General features: G+C 35.5%; 1 protein-coding gene across 1 annotated transcript in view; it reads left to right on the top strand.

The window, feature by feature from the left end:
* Pka-C3 (Protein kinase, cAMP-dependent, catalytic subunit 3) overlaps nt 1–1,355 on the top strand; it is a 30,494-nt gene extending 29,139 nt beyond the window's left edge. The window contains exon 7 of the mRNA XM_069836118.1: nt 508–1,355. Coding sequence (XP_069692219.1) covers nt 508–633 — 126 coding nt within the window. The 3' untranslated portion in view covers nt 634–1,355. The remainder of the gene's footprint in view (nt 1–507) is intronic.
* The last annotated feature ends 17,641 nt before the right edge of the window (nt 1,356–18,996 follow it).

Raw genomic sequence — 18,996 nt, 5'->3', positions numbered from 1 at the left:
GTTTTATAAATTCTAACTTTCAGATTTTTGGACAGCAGACTGGATGATAAGAGCTTCTCAACCGAATAATAACAGGCATTTCCCATATTTATTCTGCGTTTAATTTCCTCCCGAGTGTCATTTATATTTGTTACTGTTGCTCCAAGATATTGGAATTTTTCCACCTCTTCGAAGGATAAATCCCCAATTTTTATATTTCCATTTCGTACAATATTCTGGTCACGAGACATATCCAGCCATACTCACAATAATAACCACGAACGGCATAAATTTTTCACGAAATTATGGGAATTCAATGAATTTCTTGTAACTTCTTTTCCATCTTCTGAATTCCACTGTCTCCCTTCTTTTCCCATTACTTTCATATTCCCCTCCTTCGTCACTAACCTTCTCATCTTCTTTCTCCTCCTTCCTCGTGTCCTTCCCCTATTTTCTCTCTCCTCCTTCTTGCCAGTCTTCCGTTATTTCAGTGTTCTGCTTGATTGATATCCTGTCTGCTGGTTGCAGGCCCCAATTCTTCCCCGAGTCAGTTACGATGGAGACACGAGGAACTTCGACGACTACCCAGAAGCAGACTGGAAGTCAGCGCCGTCTGTCGGAGAAATGGAGCAGAAGCTGTTCGAAGACTTCTGAACACTCGTGTCTTTTTATCTATCGTTTTATTATATTTTACATTTTTCTCTAATTTCTGTTTTGTTGAACAAACTGCATGTGGCAGCATGACTGCTACAAGAACTCGTTGAACACCATCGTGGGACAGGTTCCCTCCCTCCTGCTGGGGTTGTACATATGAATGCCTTCAAACCATAGAAACTAGAGCAGGCAGGCAGGGCATTGATCTCTTTGAACTTGTACTTATGCAGTATAGGACCCCAAGCTGTTCATTTATGTTGCATTTTATTTTAAATATTAGAGTGATTATTGTTTTAATCGATGTTTAAAGTGGACCAGGGCAGTCTGGGGTGCTAATGAATCTTAAAACATAAATGTTACGAAAACACAAGTTCAAAATAGCCTATATATAATCATATTTGTATGCATATAGACCTACTACTGATAAAAAGTCAAATTGAACTCAAGTTTATGTTGGACATAGACTTCTGTTGTATCACCTCTAGTCTCGCTTTAAGAATTAACAGCGGTAGATCTCTCGTAGGATGAAGTCGTCATCCCTGCTTAGTCTCTTCTTTCGTAAGACACAAACTTCACCCTCTCAATCAAACGGAGAATTGAATAACCGTCAATATTAGAAATAGATGCATAGTGGAAGCAATTTGATACACAAATGTACGCAAAGTTTTTTTTAATACTGTACTCTTATATTCTGTGTTTCTACATACTTAGACTTCAACAAACAAAATTTGATAACATAATCTCAAGGGAAAAAATGGAACTCTCTGCATCATAATCCACAGTTGATTCCTGATTTACCACGCAAATCATCTGTAGCTGCATTTAGATTGGCAACAGGCCATGACTGTTTGGCCAAACACCTGCATTGAATTGGAATATATCAGTCCCCCAACTGTCCATTGTGCAACTCAAATCAAGAAATGGATTCAGAACACCTCAAAATCTGTGTGTCAGTGGCTGACCATGACAATATCTTTGAAAAATATTGGAGTGCAAGAGGTCAAATGACTTTAGTGTCAAACGCCTGGCATTAGAAAACAACAAACAACATATTCTGTGTTTCGGCATGATCATACAGAAACAACATTACAGTTTGTGACCCTGTTTGAACAGAAGTACACTGTGTCCCAAAAGTCATGGTGGGGTTTCAGAGGATTATATTTTTTTTAATGAATAGAAGTAGAAATGTAATATTGGTGTCAGGTGATAATAAAACTCTCAAAGTTTTCCGTTTGAGGCACTGAAAGAAACAAAAGACGGTAACAATCGAACAAATGCAATAATTTTCATTGTTGCAAAGAATTATACAAGATGGATGTCCAAAGAAATGTGCAATGTGTTTTTTGGCAGGAAATATTTTAACTGTGAAATATGACTGCCAAAATATAAAAAGATATAGAGAAAAATTTGGCTTAGATGCATTATAGGTGCTCCCCCGCCTATTTGATAATATCGATTCATATTCTTATCTGGAAATAGTATATTATCGATTGTTATTCTAATATAGCCAACTTAACAAAATTAATTCAGGTTTATATATATATATATATATATATATATATATATATATATATATATATATATATATCAATAATACGTGATTCACTGCCTTTTCCAAACTTATTCATTATAGTTTTTTAAGCAAATATTTTCCCTGGACCTTGTAGTGTTTAAATACCCTGCCATGGTGACATACAAACAAATAATTTTTGGTTCTCAATTATTCAAACAATAGGTATCGATAATTTCATTTATCAAACTGCTACTTCCATTGACCTTTTTTAGGAGATATATTAACTGGCGGTACCTATTATGCTTCTGTTACAAAAATTTATTAAAATATGACAAAATTAATTTAATTTTTGAAAATAAATTTTGATAAACAAATGAGGAAATACATCCAAATTAAATTTCACAATATAATTTCAAAACCAGCCTCCTTTATGGTAGTGAATGTTGGATCCTTCTCCAAAAGGATAAATGAAGGATAAAGAGCTTGCAAATGAGATTCTTGCGGTTTCTAAGTGGTGTAACGTTAAGAGATAGAATGAAAAGCAAAGATCTGCGCAATCAATGGGAAGTTGAAGAAATGACACATGATATTAAAAATTATCAATTGAAATGGAACCAACATATTCTAAGAGTGCCACAGGAATGGCTACCTTTAAAAGCACTACATTACAAAGCACAAGGAAGGATTTAGAAAGATCCTACCATAGATGGAAGGACCAATTATTTGTGTAGTCACAGAGCAAGCAAATCACCCAAAATTGCAAAAGGAAAGAAGAATAAGATAAAAACGGTAAGGAAAGGGTAATAATCCACAGAAGAATTATGCAAAAATTATCTCATAATTTTTTAATTGGTTATTTTACGATGCTTTATCAACTGTTAGGTTATCTAGTGTCTGAATGAAATGGTGATACTGCCAACGAAATGAGTCCAGGGTCCAATACCGAAAGTTACTCAGCATTTTCTCTCAATGGTTTGAGGGAAAGCTTCGGCAAAATCTCAAACAGGATTTGAAATTGGGCCCGCTCATTTTAAGGCCAGGCTTGCTAATCATTACTCCTATCTCATATTTAACAGTTCCTGAAGTATAATCATACCGAGTAGTTATGCTAGATATCTATAGAATTTGGTATCACATCCAAGTTTTCTAAAAGCACTGAATCATCTTACATCATAAAGCCGTTGGAAATGGGTTTTATGTGGGGAAATCTTGATTGAAGAATGTGCACAAAAATAAGAAATCTTAACGTATTTCTTACAACTGTAGGAGTTTAGCTCGCCAATATTAGCATGTTTCTGAACACTAAAATACAGAGTAGCAACCTTCCAATCAAGGTCCTGTACCGTCTTGTGCAAGATAAAATGGCTTACAAGCAAACATGGGGGCAGATAAAAAAGTTAAATTTTTTTCTTCCACCATGTCAATAATGTCAAAAGACGTGCTTATACAAATTTTGGCCACTTGACCGCAATTAGAGGGCCGTAAAAAAATAAGTTCGCCAGGGGCCATTAACAGAAAGAAAACACAATTTCATTAGAAAACTTTATTGGAACAGACACAGCAATTGTTGAGATATTTTTCAACATATTCCCCACCGGAATTGAGACATTCGTCATATCATGGAATCGACAGAGAGGTTCAGACGGCTGTCAAACGCTGGTTCCGATCCCAGGCGGCTGACTTCTACGACATAAGGACCAGTGGCGGCTCGTGGGTATTGAATTAAGAGGGGCTGCATACAAAAATAAACCAAGCAACTTAATTTACTTAAAGATTAGTTCCATGCGCCTTATCTTGTAAGTTGTGTTTAAATGAGACAGGCTCATGTCAGTAGATTTACTGCCATTTAAAAGAATCCTGCGGACAAAATTCTGGCACATCGGCGACGCTGATATAACCTCTGCAGTTCCGAGTGTCGTTAAATAAACCATAATTTAATTTTTTATATGCAGATTTGAACCTTAGAAATATCTAACTGGCGATGTTGTAGTTGGTTGTATAATATATATACATGATACATCAATAAATGAAAAAAATAACTGAGCCAGAATTCAGGATATTCAAGAGTACGCACCAGGGCGCTTGCCTCATTTATTGTGATGTTATATGTTTCAGATTCCATTATGGTCTGAAAACATTCTAGCAATGGCTCCTTCTCATGAACAACATTTACTGTTCTAATTTTAAATCCATCTTGTTGCCCCAGCTGATGGAATTGTCTTTGAAACACATTAATCTAATACAGACTGTGTGGAGATCGAGAGAAGAAAGCAGGGATACTGGATAAATTATCAAAAAATATTCGAGCCTTTGTATTTTGTTTAGCATCTCTTTACATTATGAGATTCAACTGATGGGCACTTAATTTCACATTTCTCCTGAATTGTTAAGGTACTGAACTGAATAGACTGTAAATATTGTACAGAATTAAACATTGTTGCACTTGTTATACTCACAACATTAAAGAAAATGTATTTAAAACTGCGCGCTACTGACAAACTGCTGCAAATTTTGCAGCACCTGGAAACTCTGGATTCACGGCAAGGGGCAGCAGGGAGGAGGGGTAAAACTAACGCGCAAAGCATCCGAGACGAGACTGGCAGCTCCAGGGGAGGAAGTGGCTTCACCCTATAGTACTTGTCTCTGGTTTCGCTCTGGCAGCACCAGGGGAGGAAATGACTTCACTAACGATTGCGTGCATGTCATTGAGAGCGGAATTTTTTTTTTTAAATTCGAGCCGCTAAATAGAGACTCTATAATAAATGTTTTTCTCTACATAAAACAAGACAAGAGCCACAAATGTCTGGGGGTGCTGCAGCTCCGCAGCCCCTCTTCGAAAGTCGCCCCTGATAAGGACACAAAAATTGATCCTATCTATGGTATGACAAATGTCTCAGTTCCAGTAAGGGATATGTTGACAAATAGCGCAACAATACCTGTATTTGTTTAAATAAATCTTTCCATGCAACTGTGTTTTTTTCTGTAAACGGCCTCAGGGAAAATCACTTTCTGGACGGCCTTGTGATTGTAGTCAAATGGTCAAAATTTGTATAAGTACTTCTTTTGACATTATTAACATGATGGTAGAAAAAAATGTAACTCTTTTATCTGCCTCCATCAGAATGTTTGATTGTTAGCTGTAATAAACTAAGGCAAGCACAAGTCAGTTAATAGGCTACAGTGCACCTGGAGCCCAGAAGCAGATGGGCCACTTTAAACACAAATTTACTGGTATGTCAGCTTGCTTTGACTTTCCATAGCTCCAGTGTCCTCTCATAGATGAGATATGATCCTTTAATATTAAGTCGAATTTTGGACTTTCATTAAAATCAGATTTCCTAGCAGATGAAAGAGGACTTTAGCCACTTTTATTACATCAGAGCTCTTTATCAGCCCTTCTCCAAGTGCTACACTTATTTTTAAGAAGTTTCGAGATTCGCGAAGTGGATCTCCTTTATCATACATTATGTTTTCCTCTTATCCGGCACCAAAGGGACCAGGCTAGTTCCGGATACGAGATTTTTCTGGATAATTGAATAAATACCGGTATATACAAAATAAAGTTCGTATTTCATGGTGCCAAATGTTTAAACTGCAGCCATGTGAAACTTATTTCTCTATCACTTGCTCATAACTGAACAAACATAAAAACTATGTGGATTTTCCTTATTAAAACACATCACACAACACAAATAATACACTAATTCCAGGTTCGAATATTCGCTGAAAATTTAAGTTCGTGCAATCTTCCTAATGTGGAAACACTGACGGTTCGAACTTAACTAAATAAACTGTGTGGATTTTCATCATTAAAAACATGACATAATACATTAATTTTAGATTTGAATATTCACTGAAAATGAAAGCGAATATTCACTGAAAACGAAAGTTCGTGCTAATTTCATAATGTGCAATACTGCCATCCAGAATATAATTAAATAAATATAAAAACTATGTGGATTTTCTTTATTAAAACACATCACACAACACATATAATACACTAATTTTTGGTTCAAATATTAATTGAAAATGAAAGTTCGTGCGAATTTCCTAATGTGGCAAAACTGATGGCTCAGATTGTGGCAGATTCAAAATTCTTTTTTGGCCCAGCCAAAAGTGTCGTTGTTTTGGTATTGCCGGTTATTTGGGTGCCGGTTACAAGGGATTTTACTGTAATTTATTTTTGATTTCGACCAACTCTACAGGGAATTTTTATTGCGTGTGATACAACCTGACTCATTCCAGTTGATTTGTGTAATGGAAGATGATTTTAGTAGAGAATGTGATCATGATAATAATGCTTTGTTTGGTACACTGGCAGAAGGCGATTTCAGTAGGGTATTAGAATTCATTTACTGGGAGTCGAATTATTGGTCATGAGAATAGGATGATCCTTCCTTTCACTCGCATAGTACCAGTTGATTTCAGTAGGGTGGCTATTAAAGAGTACTGCGTGGTGCTGACCAACCAATTAGTTTTAATTTCGAAGTAATGAATGAAGATTTGTCCTGTCTCATTGCATAGTGTACATCTTGGTTGTTCTATGTATTCCATCCTACGAAGAAAACTTGAAACCTTTTTTAGAGTCTGCCAGTAGGCTTTTCGGACGTTTTACCATGATAATGCATTCTTCAGTTTTCAGAGAGGGTTATCATTTCAGTACAGTACTGGTACTGAAACCAGTGGTGGTTTCTCTATTACAGCACTTGAACACGTGAACCCCCATTAAAAAATGTAGTAGAATAGTATTCAATAAATAAATAATTAGCCGTGCCAAACAAAACACAATCGAAATGGTGGTAGTAAAATCGAAAAATCGAAGAAGAACTGGGAGGAAGATTTAAAAGGTACGCAAAACGCGTCCTTGCAAGGGGTTGGGGGCTGTACAAAACTAAATATGTGAGCTCCAAGCCTGTTGGCCACTAGTCTCACTCCGGGTTACACTGCTCCCCTGAAGGAGCTCTAGAAAATTTTGAAGGGGAAGCCGAAATTGGACGTAACCTCTTAGGTACCACATACGCGATGGGGGCTGAGATTGATCAATTGATCACGGAACGGGGAGAGGAGGATTTGGCTGGTGTTTGCCGTTAGGATGGCAAGACGCCGTCATCTGTTGTTCGATGACAAAGCAGGTGAAGGCCGTCGGAAGAAGCGCCGTGAAATCTAATCTGCAATTTGAGAGGTCCCTGTCCTTTCAATTTGCGACTTATTGAGTGACCTCGTATATTTAATAGACTATTAATATTATCTGAACTAGGGCATACATCATTTATAATAAAGGTGGAATATATATGGGGAAGGGCATATAGGTCCGTGGCCCATTTCTTATAGGGCTCATGGTAGTAAAATTCGCGACTATATTCTTAAATAATTCACTGCATTAGTCAAGTGCAAGACTTCTGGCTTCTGTTGCATTCAAACAATTATAAAATACGATAATTTGGTCCAGGGAGCATCCGTTTTTGATGCAAAGATAATTTGTTTGGCTTGTTTCTTAAATAAAATTACGAAATGGCGTTCCTGTGCTTAACATTTAATAAAAAAAAAAGAAATATAGCAAAACTGTTTTGTCTCGAGACTCTCATCTAAGTCACGTAATAGGTCACGTAACCTACTTCAATATGTTTGCGCAAATATATCTTGTAGCTAACAGTGGTGCTATCTCTCAGTAATGTTCAGAACGAAGGAGGTAGAGAAAGAAAAGAAACAAATTTCTCCCTCCAACGACGCCACACACCAACGTCGTGTTCTTATGTTGGCCAGATTGTGTATTTACTTAAATTTGGTGCTAAACGTAACGGCACGGTTCAAAGATACCGTGGGAATTCTCCAGTTTAGAATATATATATATATATATATATATATATATATATATATATATATATATATATTACAACAACAGAAAAAGAACGTCGTAGAATTATTTGCTTCCGAGCGCTCTAAGAGAAAGAATAAACATTCTTACATTGCGGCAGAAAGATTATATTTGTCGTCTGCTTAGGCGCATGTGCAATGACACGTCATTGGGAGAAAGACTGGCTCACTCTTAGAAACGAGATGGTGGGGGTAGCTTCCTTATAAATTATTGTGGAGCACATGCCATTCGTGCCAAGGCATCCTGCGAGGATAATTAGTAAAGTAAGCGAGTTGAAAAACTGTTGTTTTGTAACTTATCGTTGAATAAGGAGTTGGACTTAAAACAAAACGGTAGACAAATATCTCAGCTCAATATTGTGCAGGTAATAAAAAAAAATATTTTAAAAGAGAATTTGAGTGTGATGTTCATGAAAGAAATGTATGGATTTGTGGCTGTGGACAATCAATTGTTTGTACGTTTACCATGCTTGTTATTTGAGAAAGAAGGTGGCAAACCTAACTGGGTAAAGCTTGCCGTCGTCAGTGATTTTGAGCATTCAAGTCATAAAATAAATAAATAAATATGAAAGTGCGCAGTCACACCTTTTATTCTCTTATATTTTAGGGAAAGTGGACAATCACCCACAGCTTAATAGTGCTTATGGCCTGAACGTAAAGATACATAATGAACAAATCTCGGAAAATCGTTATGTGCTTTCTAAAATTGTCGACTGCATTAAATTTTGCGGTGCATTCGAACTAGCACTTCGGGGCCACGATGAAAGTGCAGATTCGAACAATCCAGGTGTTTTTAAAGTCCTCCCCAACTTCTCGGCAAAGTTAGAAGCTTCTTTAAGGGACTATATTTTTTGTTGATTATTTAACAACGCTGTATCAACTACTGAGTTATTTAGCATCGATAGAATTGGTGATAGAGAGATGGTATTTGGCGAGATTAAGCCGAAGATTCACTATAGATTACCTGACATTCGCATTAGGTTTAGGGAAAAATCCAAATCTGTTAATTAGCCCAGGCGGGAATCGAACCCACGCCCGAGAGAAGTCCGGATCAGAAGACAGGCGCCTTTGCCAACTGAGCTACACCGGTGGCTAGGGATCACCTTACCAATGCTGTCGTCAGATTATAGGAATATGAGTGGCACAATCGGCCTTTTGCAGTTACTCATAGGAAGCAACGTACAAGCTTTTGCTCATTGTTACTAAATAATTTGATTTTTCCCTGTAGTAGTGTTCATATTTATTATTTAAATTTTGTGCCAGACTTTATCAAAATGAGTTTCATTTCCAGTATTTTTTTATTATTCATATACCAATGTGAACCCCCCAATTTAATAATTCACGAGCCGCCACTGACTGGAACTGGAACAATTCTTCCTTCTGCCAGAAAGAAAAGACAGCTTTTGCTGGTAGATAGATTACTTGATTTACTCAGTATCAGTTAAAAAAATTCTCTGTAGAATAAAATATGCTATCTTTAGGTACTGTTGAATTTTTGTTTTACTTAGTATATCAGACAACCTTAGAAGGGACTATGCAGCAGAGGGTTATAAAGAATATCTATATTTCTGCATCTTGTGTTAAAAATAATGCAGCCAATTTTTGAAACCAAAACTGTTAAATTGTAAGTCCAGAATTCGATAATACATGATCATTACTTGGCACTAAATAGCTAGCATGCAAATATGTAAATAATGAAAGGAACTTCCTGATCATGTTGGGATATCTCCATGACCTTGATTTAGTTTGCAACCACTGTCTAAATGTACTATTTTTTTATGTTTATATAAATACGTTATATGTACAGTGTGTTGTAAGGCTACACGTATACCCAGGTTCATGAAGAAAGGGGTCCTATACTGTGTGTAAATCGCTTGCTGAATCCAGAAATACCCATAGATGTCTAAGCTAAGAGAGACTGACGACAACACAAGTAAACTATGCACAATGAAGCATAATGGACCAAAATATGTAAATGAACATCGTAAGAGTTATTTCCCCTACACCCCTTCAAATTGTGTAATTATTACTTGTAAAATTGATTTGAGAATTATATAAAAGCAAATTTATGAACCAATCGTAGACATCGAAGTCCTAGATGTGAACGTACCTTAGACAAGCAGGATGTGTTAGTAGTAGTCTCCAAGAAGCAATAATTTATATTAAACAGCATTTTATCTTCGTATTTTTGGGCCTTCACAAATACACTAAAAAAACATCCCTGCCTATCTTCTAAGATTAGTGGAAAACAGGAAGATTGTTACTTTTTAAGTTTCAGTATTGTGCAGTCTGAAATATATTGAAATAAAATGTGATGGGATCTATTTCATTAATTTCTGGAAACATATCCGTACTTTCACAAAAAAAAAACAGTTTCATAATGTACCTTAATACAAGACAAATAATTAGTTTTAAAACACTGTAATATAGAATAAAATTCAGTGTTGTTTTGTACATCTGGTAGTAACGAATTTAAAGAGATTTTTATGTATTTGCCACTGCAAGAATGGTTTAAATTCAATGACATCCTGTCTAGTGATAACATTTTTTTAAAATGGAACTTGAAACCCATCAAATTAAATAGAAATAAGTATCTCTGTAACAAGTATACAAGTATCCATTGTCGTTGCAGCAATTTCGTGTCCTCAACAGTAATTAAATAATCATTACTGGTTTTATTTCTCAAACAATTTCTGTATTTCTTGGAAATTATTCTTATTTTTATCAGAGAGAAAATTTTAAATTAAATAATAAATTGGGAAAAACAAGAAAATATGTTAATATATGCATTTAAATATCCAAAATAAAAATATATATGCATATAAAAGACAAAATCCTCGAAATATGCATTTATGCAAAATAAAGTTGGTTTCATTTGGACATAAAAACTGTGATCGACAAAGCTCCGCTTTTACTTTTTCGATATGCCAAGTCAATAAAAAAATGCAATTGCATGACGTTCCGTGGCCTAATGATGATGGTTGCTATGTTTGAGATTTGAAATTTTGAATTATTTTTTTACACTTCTACACATGTAATTTATAGATTTTCATTATTCTATTTTAAATTGTGTAGAGTTAAATGTCCAAGTACAGAGGCAATAGGCAAACCAATTTTCTTTCTTTTGTTTTAATTGAGTTATTGTATATAGAAATTCTGTACATTTGAAACAAATAATTTTGTAAATATAATGAGTGATTTATCCTATCATTTCAAAAACTTGAAGTATATTGAAGCTCTTGCTATAGAGTTACAATACTGTCTTATGCAAGTCTGTCCTCACAAAGAGTTTTCAAGTCATTAGTCTGGATAATTTTGGAATTTCTTTCTAAATTGTCATTATGTCTTATATCTTCCTAAAAGTTTTTCTGTTGGAGATTCTAGTAATATTTGTCCTTCCTTTTTTCTTTCGGAATCTGACAACATGAACATTCAGTAATCTTGTTGTTTCAATTTGGCATCTGTATTAAGTTTCCAATAAAAACTACACATTTTCCATTATTTAGGTTTCCCACATTGTGATTGAACTATTTCACAATTTTCTCGAAGTCTTTTGTTTTTAGATGGCTATTTAACGACGCTGTATCAACTACTAGGTTATTTGGCATTGATAGGATTGGTGATAGCGAATGAGCCCGAGAATTCGCCACAGATTACCTGACATTGGCCTTATGGTTGGGAAAAATCTAGGAAAAAACCCAACAAATAATCAGCCCAAGTGGGAATCGAATCCACGCCCGAGCGCAACTCCGGATCGGCAGGCAAGAGACTTAGCCAACTGAGCTACGCCAATGGCTCTCAAGTCTTATATATGAATAAAATATTTAAATTTACTTTTGAGAAAGTATATTAATTTCATGTTAGTTTCCATGAAACTGGAGGAGTCCCAATAGGATAGATTGTAACAAAGTAACCATAAATTCATTTGAAGATATACAGGGTGTATCTGAGTGATCTGTACAAACATTGAGGATTAGAAGAAGTGCCATTGCAGAGAGACTGCCATTTTAGGAAGTCACATGACAAATACTGGTACCATCAATTAATATAAAATTAAGGTGTATTAGATCTTACAGTAGATGTTCAAATTGTTCTGCATGCATTCTAAACATGCTTATTTACGTATAAGCATTCTTTGTCTTCTACAATACGCCATGTCACAACTGTCCAAAATGCGTTGTTGCAGTATTGTAGTGTCTAAATTGTTAATTAGAGTAATATAAACTAATTATTTTAGATAACATTATATATTATATAAATGCAGTAGTTTACATACATATTATATAAATGCAGTAGTTTAAGATCTCTTCCCGTCTGCCAGGGTGGCACAGTTGGTATAGTGCTGGTCTTCTGTGCCCGCCGTTGCGGGTTCAATCCTGGCCCAGGTCGATGGCATTTAAGTGTGCTTAAATGCGACAGGCTCATGTCAGTAAATTTACTGGCATGTAAAAGAACTTCTGTGGGACCAAAATCCGGCGATGTTGATATAACCTCGGCAGTTGCGAGCGTCGTTAAATAAAACATAACATTTAACAAGATCTCTTCCCAGATCAATGGTTCCTCCCAGAACTATACATAAAACGCATATCTGCCTACTTATCGTTTAAATAATGGTCCATTTCTAAAAAGTCGATCCTGAACTTAGTACGTGTCATGTGGAAAAAATGATCGTTCTGCTTCATCTTAATTAAAGAAAAATCAACATAAACATAAATATTTTTCCAAATCTAATGCCGCCACATAAATGATGACTAGCTCATAAAATGGCTATCTTTCTGCAATGAAGCCTTTTATCATCTATGTTTATATGAATGTCTCTTATTATTTTGGTACCAGTACTTATATTCCACTCTCGAAGTTTGTATACTTTTTTGGTACACCCTGTATGTATACATGTATATATGTATTCAAATTCTCTTTTGGAAAACTTTGCGGGAAATACAAATTATTCTAAATGACATACAAGTTGATCTCATCATTAATTTCAATATATTAAAAACAACACTGCATTAAACATGCTGTACAATGAATGGATTTCAGAGACAATGTCCCTAATGACTATTATAATTTGGAAATTACCATAACACCTTTCTGTAAAAGATTTGTTTTCCTTGTTTCTTTGCTTCCTTGAACATCGCCATTCAGTATTTTCTCCAGAGAATATAAGGCAAGAGAAGAAACTCCCTGTACACAAGGAACTGGCAGCAAGTGTGTTTGTTGGGTTTGCATTTTATTATGTAGATGTTGTAGACTGTGATAAAAGAGTTGTAGGAAATTAAGTTATTATTGTGCATGTAGGAAGTACTATCTATCCCTTAATAAATAAATAAATAGGGTACCTGAGGGTATAAAGAAGTTTTATGCCATTACTATGTTTTAAAAGTAGTGTTCTAAATATCTTCTCTTGTAAAAGTATATATTTGAATTGTTAGTCGGAGAAGAAGAAGAAAGTTTTGGGTTGGAAGATCACCCAATTCCTATCCATGATTATGAAGAAAAAATACAGTGATCTATATAATAATCAATGATATTTAAACCTTGTTTTTTGTTTAACTTTGAAGTTAAATATAAAGAGGTTGGTACGCTGACCTCTCACGTACTGGTATGCTAGAAATTGTGTGCTAGAGATAGTATAACTACAGCCAGTGCCATCGTTTCTGGCGTGTGAAATAAGTAATGGGAACGTTGAGAGCGAGTATCTTATCTTTGCCACGAAATGTGGGTGAGAAAGCTGACAATTGTGATTGGCAGATTGCTGACGTCACATCTGTTTAAGAGGTGGTACCATTCTCAGCCGAAGTGGTAACAGATGCCACTGACTGGTCAGTGTACTCAAGGACACACCCCAGAAACTCGAAGTGCGATTGTCTTGCCTTTGCCGCAGAGGGTAGATTGTTGACGTGACGTGTTGGTTGGTACTGTTCTCAGCTGCACTGGCAACAAGTGCTCACTGACTGGCTTTTTACCCAAGGACACGCGCCAAAAACGCTGGCACTGGCTATACCAAAATAATCAATTTTAATACTTGTGTGAAGCATTGTGAATATTTTGGGAAAATATATTAAACTATCAAGATATACAACATGCAATATAAAACCTCCTTTATTTCATTTGTAAACTCACAAAGAAAAACAAATATATCCTTTCCTGTACAATAGGTAAGTAGGAACAACAAATATTTATATCACATTAAAAATACAGTAGAACCTCTATTATCCGTCGTAATGAAAAGGGTGGACTGAACGGTTAATTGATAAAATCTGATAATCTCTACCATGAAAGATTTTCATAAATTAAGTGCATAATACTTTGGCCTACAATTTCGTAATTTCCTTCGTGGTGTTCTGTTTAATGTGCCATGATGTAGTGGATCAGGAGTGCACTAAAAGTTTGGTTATCAATGACGGATTCTTAAGAGCAGTGGCGGTGCGTCAATAAGAGCACAAGAGCACGTGAACACCTTGTTTCCATTAATGCACGACTAGTTTTATTATTTGATACCGTATTGACGTAGTGGGGATGTATAATATCAGAATCGAGTATTTTAAACTTCCCGCATCTTGCATAAACTTATGTAAACTTGGCAACATGCGTTCACGTACAAGCCATGCTCTTTTCGAGTTGGTTACAGGAATTTCACGCATGCGCGGGAGAAAATTGTCTTTAGCTGGCCGCTTATGACTTGTCGAGAGCACAAAGCGTTAAGTGAACATGATGAGTATCTATCCTACAGATGTCAGGTGCATCGATGCCTATCGTTCACGTGCTATATCTCGAGGAGGAAATTTAATAGCCTGTAGATGTCAGCATCTGACTGTAGGAACATTTACTTACGTGGATGTGTGTGTACAGTGCTGCTACGAGAGTGTAGTTTGTGAATTACTATACTTCAGTGTCGGCATAATAGCATAGTTTGGCTTTCAAACACATGCTGGCTGACTGTGGTGGTGGTATGAATTTAAGTATCTGTATGGCAGTGTATAATATTTAAGAATAATATTTACTCGCATGTATTTATAGTAATCTATGCGAGTGGGATTACAGTACTGGTATAGGCTATAGTGTATCAGTGTGTTGTGAATCAAAATATATTACTGAACACACGCGTTTGTAAATAACGAGACTGTGGTATGTATTCATTTTTAACAAACGTAAACAATGAACCCTGTTCAAGTAATTTTGAACAGTAAAGAACTGGGTAAACTGGGTTACCAAGAAAAATTGGAAATAAAAAGACTGAGTTTCATTATTATTATTATTATTATTATTATTATTATTATTATTATTATTATTATTATTATTATATGTTGTTTTGAACTTATATACGGTTTTTTTTTTCGATAGTGAAACATTGGAATCATGACATTTCATATTTGACTAAATGTACGATTTCAAATTCTCTTCGATTTTGGAACCACAAAATTGTGAACACACATACAGACGTGGACAAATTATTAGCAAAATTGAAGATTTTTATTATATATTTTTACAAAATATGATTCTTCAATTTAGACTACAGTTGACATTTTTGTGTATTTCCAAATTATTAGCAAAATTGAAGATTTGTATTGTATATTTTTCAAAATTTACCTCCTCAATTTGGACTACATTTGATATTTTTGGATATTTACAAATTATTAGCAAAACTGAAGGTTTTTATTGTATATTTTTACAAAATTCTATTCTTCAATTTGGACTACAGTTGACATTTTGGATATTTCCAAATTATTAGCAAAACTGAAGATTTTTGTTTTATATTTTTACAAAATTTGACTCTTCAATGCAGTTTACATTTTTGCTAATTTACAAATTGTTAGCAAAATTGAAGATTTTTATTATATATTTTTACAAAACTTGACTCTTCAATTTAAACTACAGTTGACGTTTTTGCATATTTCTGTCTACTGTAATGATGGAAATATGCAAAATTGTCAACTGTAGTTTAAATTGAAAAGTCAAATTTTGTAAACAGAATTATCATAAAAATCGTCAATTTTGTTAATAATTTGTCCACGTCTGTAATATTTTATCACGAGCCGCCACTGCTTAAGAGCCAAGGGTTGATGGTTGATGACTTTGTGTGCAAAGAGAGGAATAGTAGAAGTCTCATGTTGTAGATTTACATACTTGATGTACTTCATTCTTGCTTTTTTTATTAAATCGCGTAGTTTCTCTTTCCCCAAACCTTTCAATTATTTGTACATTTTTTTTTTTTTTTGTAATTAACACAATATGTTTTCTTTTGGCATCAGTGGAAGACATTTTTCAGCAGTACGATCAGTGCCAGGTTGTTCCTTTCAAGATCAAAACTGTCGTCATCCAGGATGCAGCGAAGTAGAAACCCTTGGGCATGTTTTGGGTTATTTCCCTAAAGGAGAACTACTGAGGAACAATCGCCACCATAAACTGAGAAGCTCCATTGCAACCACTCTTCGGAAGGCAAAGTGGAAGGTTTACATAGAAGTGCACTGCTTGGCTGAGAATGGGTCAACGAGAAGAGCAGACATTATAGCCATCGATCGCCGGAATCAAAGAAGCCTCATTCTTGACCCCACTGTCCGTTTTGAGGATGATCAACAAGATAATAACGTTAATGATGAAAAGAAGTCTATTTACAACCCATGTATTCCTCACTTCAGTGAGAGATACAAAATGAATATTAATACATGGGAAGTGAAAGGACTTCTTTTTGGCGCTAGGGGAACTTCATTTAAGTTAACTAAAACCATTCTCCTTTCTCTTAAATTTTCTAATGAGGACATTAACAAAATTTGTCTAATAGTATTGAGAGATTCATTATCCATTTTACACAATCACTTGTATAATACTATGTAATTTTTTTTTTTTTTCACTTCATTTCATTACTCTTCAATGTATTTTCATCTCATGTTTCTCCGAAATCAAATTGTACTTTATTTTTAAATTTATCATTGTTCCGTATTCTCTCCGCAATTATATTGTATTTTAATTTAACCTCTGCTTTGTATTCTGGATCCTAGTGGTCAGCCGTAGATTTCGGCCAGATGTCACAAATTGTAGAATTTGTGTATGGCTACTCAAATAGTGAGAATAAGGAAAGAATGGTACATGGGTTTGTGGAAGTTCTTGAGGTAATTTCTTTGAAAGCAGGTACGTAGTGACTATTTTACAAATAGACTATTTCTGTTGTCAACAGCAAAGCATTCCTACTACATATTGTGATATTTGTAAGAGTAAAGGCTTGTAATAACCCTCTGTAGAAACATAACGTGCAGGAAAAAAAGAAAAGCTAGAAAAAAAAAAGTAGGATAATCCGACACTCGGTTAATAGGGTGACGGATAATCAGGGTTCTACTGTACATCCTCATTGCAATCACAGATCTACTGTGAAGAATATAATTAAAAACTACTATAAAAAGTTGCACAAATATTGGGAATGTAGTTACTGTATTATCTAATTCACTACATTTGTCTACATTGGCAAGAGGTATACTGAGCATTAATCCTAACTTTTGAGTGTGTCACTACTAATGACATTTATAAGCTTGTGATATTTTTTCATCCACATTTTACATACACAGTGCTTACATTTTATCCTTCAAAGCTCGCATATGGGACCAGAATCGGTAGTAAGTATCTGCATGTACACTTAGCGGCAAAAAGAATGGGCCGGCCGACAATTTCTAAGTTCCAGAGACATAACATTGTGCGTGCTCGTCTTGTCAAAGCCATATTTCACCAGATAACACATAATTAAACCATTTAAATTTGCTGTATTTTGTTTAAGAGTCTAAAATATGTAATAAAATCGAATGGCGTGTTGATTCTAGATACATAGTGCCCTTGAAGAGTGAAATAATGATAAAATTGATAAATACAAAATCAACCGGAGCGAATATGAACAGGAAAACCACGTATTATGCCGAACCGATTTTAACAGTTACAGTAGCGTAAGTCGTTACGGCATTGCTCTGTTGAACAGTTTGGTAGAAGTAGCTCAAGGTTCGAATCTCCCCCAATTTTCTTTTTTTTATTACAAATTTGTCATCATATGTGTCTCGCAAAGCTATAATTATGTGGCGATATCTCTTAGAATATGCCCAAACTCTAATAAATAATAAACCTCTCTCTCTCTTTCAAGCAATACTGCTGTTAATATAACGTTCTGTCTCGTCATTACGCTTGAAGTTGGCACAGCAACAATAACTCATTGCCCTGGTTCGCATAGGTTATTCTGCGTATGCTACTCTCTGACAGGACTTCGATTGGAGAAATGTCATTTTCTCCGACGAGGTAATTGTCTCCAATAGCAACGATAGTACTGCCCTAGTTTATTATATGAATGGCCACCGATACGATGAATGCTTCGTGAGACGAATTATTAACAAGTCGGGTTGCGTGAGGGTCGCGTGTTGGGGGTGGATGTCATACGATGAGGCAGGACTTTTGGAACTCATCCATGGGCAGTTTACGGTAGAAGTCTACGAACACATTTTGGCAAATGTAATGATCCCTTCTGTCCGAAAACGATATCCAGAAGGAACACTTTTCTTCCAGCAGGATAATCATCTGATACACACCGCCAACCGGATTCAAAGATGGTTTACGAGGAGGCGTGATGTCGACCCAGTCGACTGGCCTCCAAATTCACCAGATATGAATCCGATTCAAAATTTGTGGGCTGCAGTCAAAAGGATCCTACGCTCTAATTGGGCAGAACAACCACCCATTCGGACACCTGAGGAATTGTGGGACAGAGTTCTAGATGCGTGGGAGGAGATGGCCAATAATTTAGACCTGTTCCATAATCCTGTGGACTCTATGCCGCGCAGAATGAGGGCAGATGTTGACGCAGGTGGTTTGTGGACGAGATACTAGTCCCCACCACAGGCTTGTTTTGTTAATATATTAAAAAATTGTTTGTTTTTGTTAATTTAATTGTTTATTTGTGTTTGATATGCGTCCGGTTTTTTAGGATGTGAAACAAGTATTTTTGT

This window comes from Periplaneta americana, chromosome 9, assembly GCF_040183065.1.
Source record: "Periplaneta americana isolate PAMFEO1 chromosome 9, P.americana_PAMFEO1_priV1, whole genome shotgun sequence".
Classification (NCBI taxonomy): Eukaryota; Metazoa; Arthropoda; class Insecta; order Blattodea; family Blattidae; genus Periplaneta; species Periplaneta americana.
The sequence above is the reverse complement of the archived record's forward strand: the minus strand, read 5'-3'. Positions and strand labels throughout refer to the sequence as shown.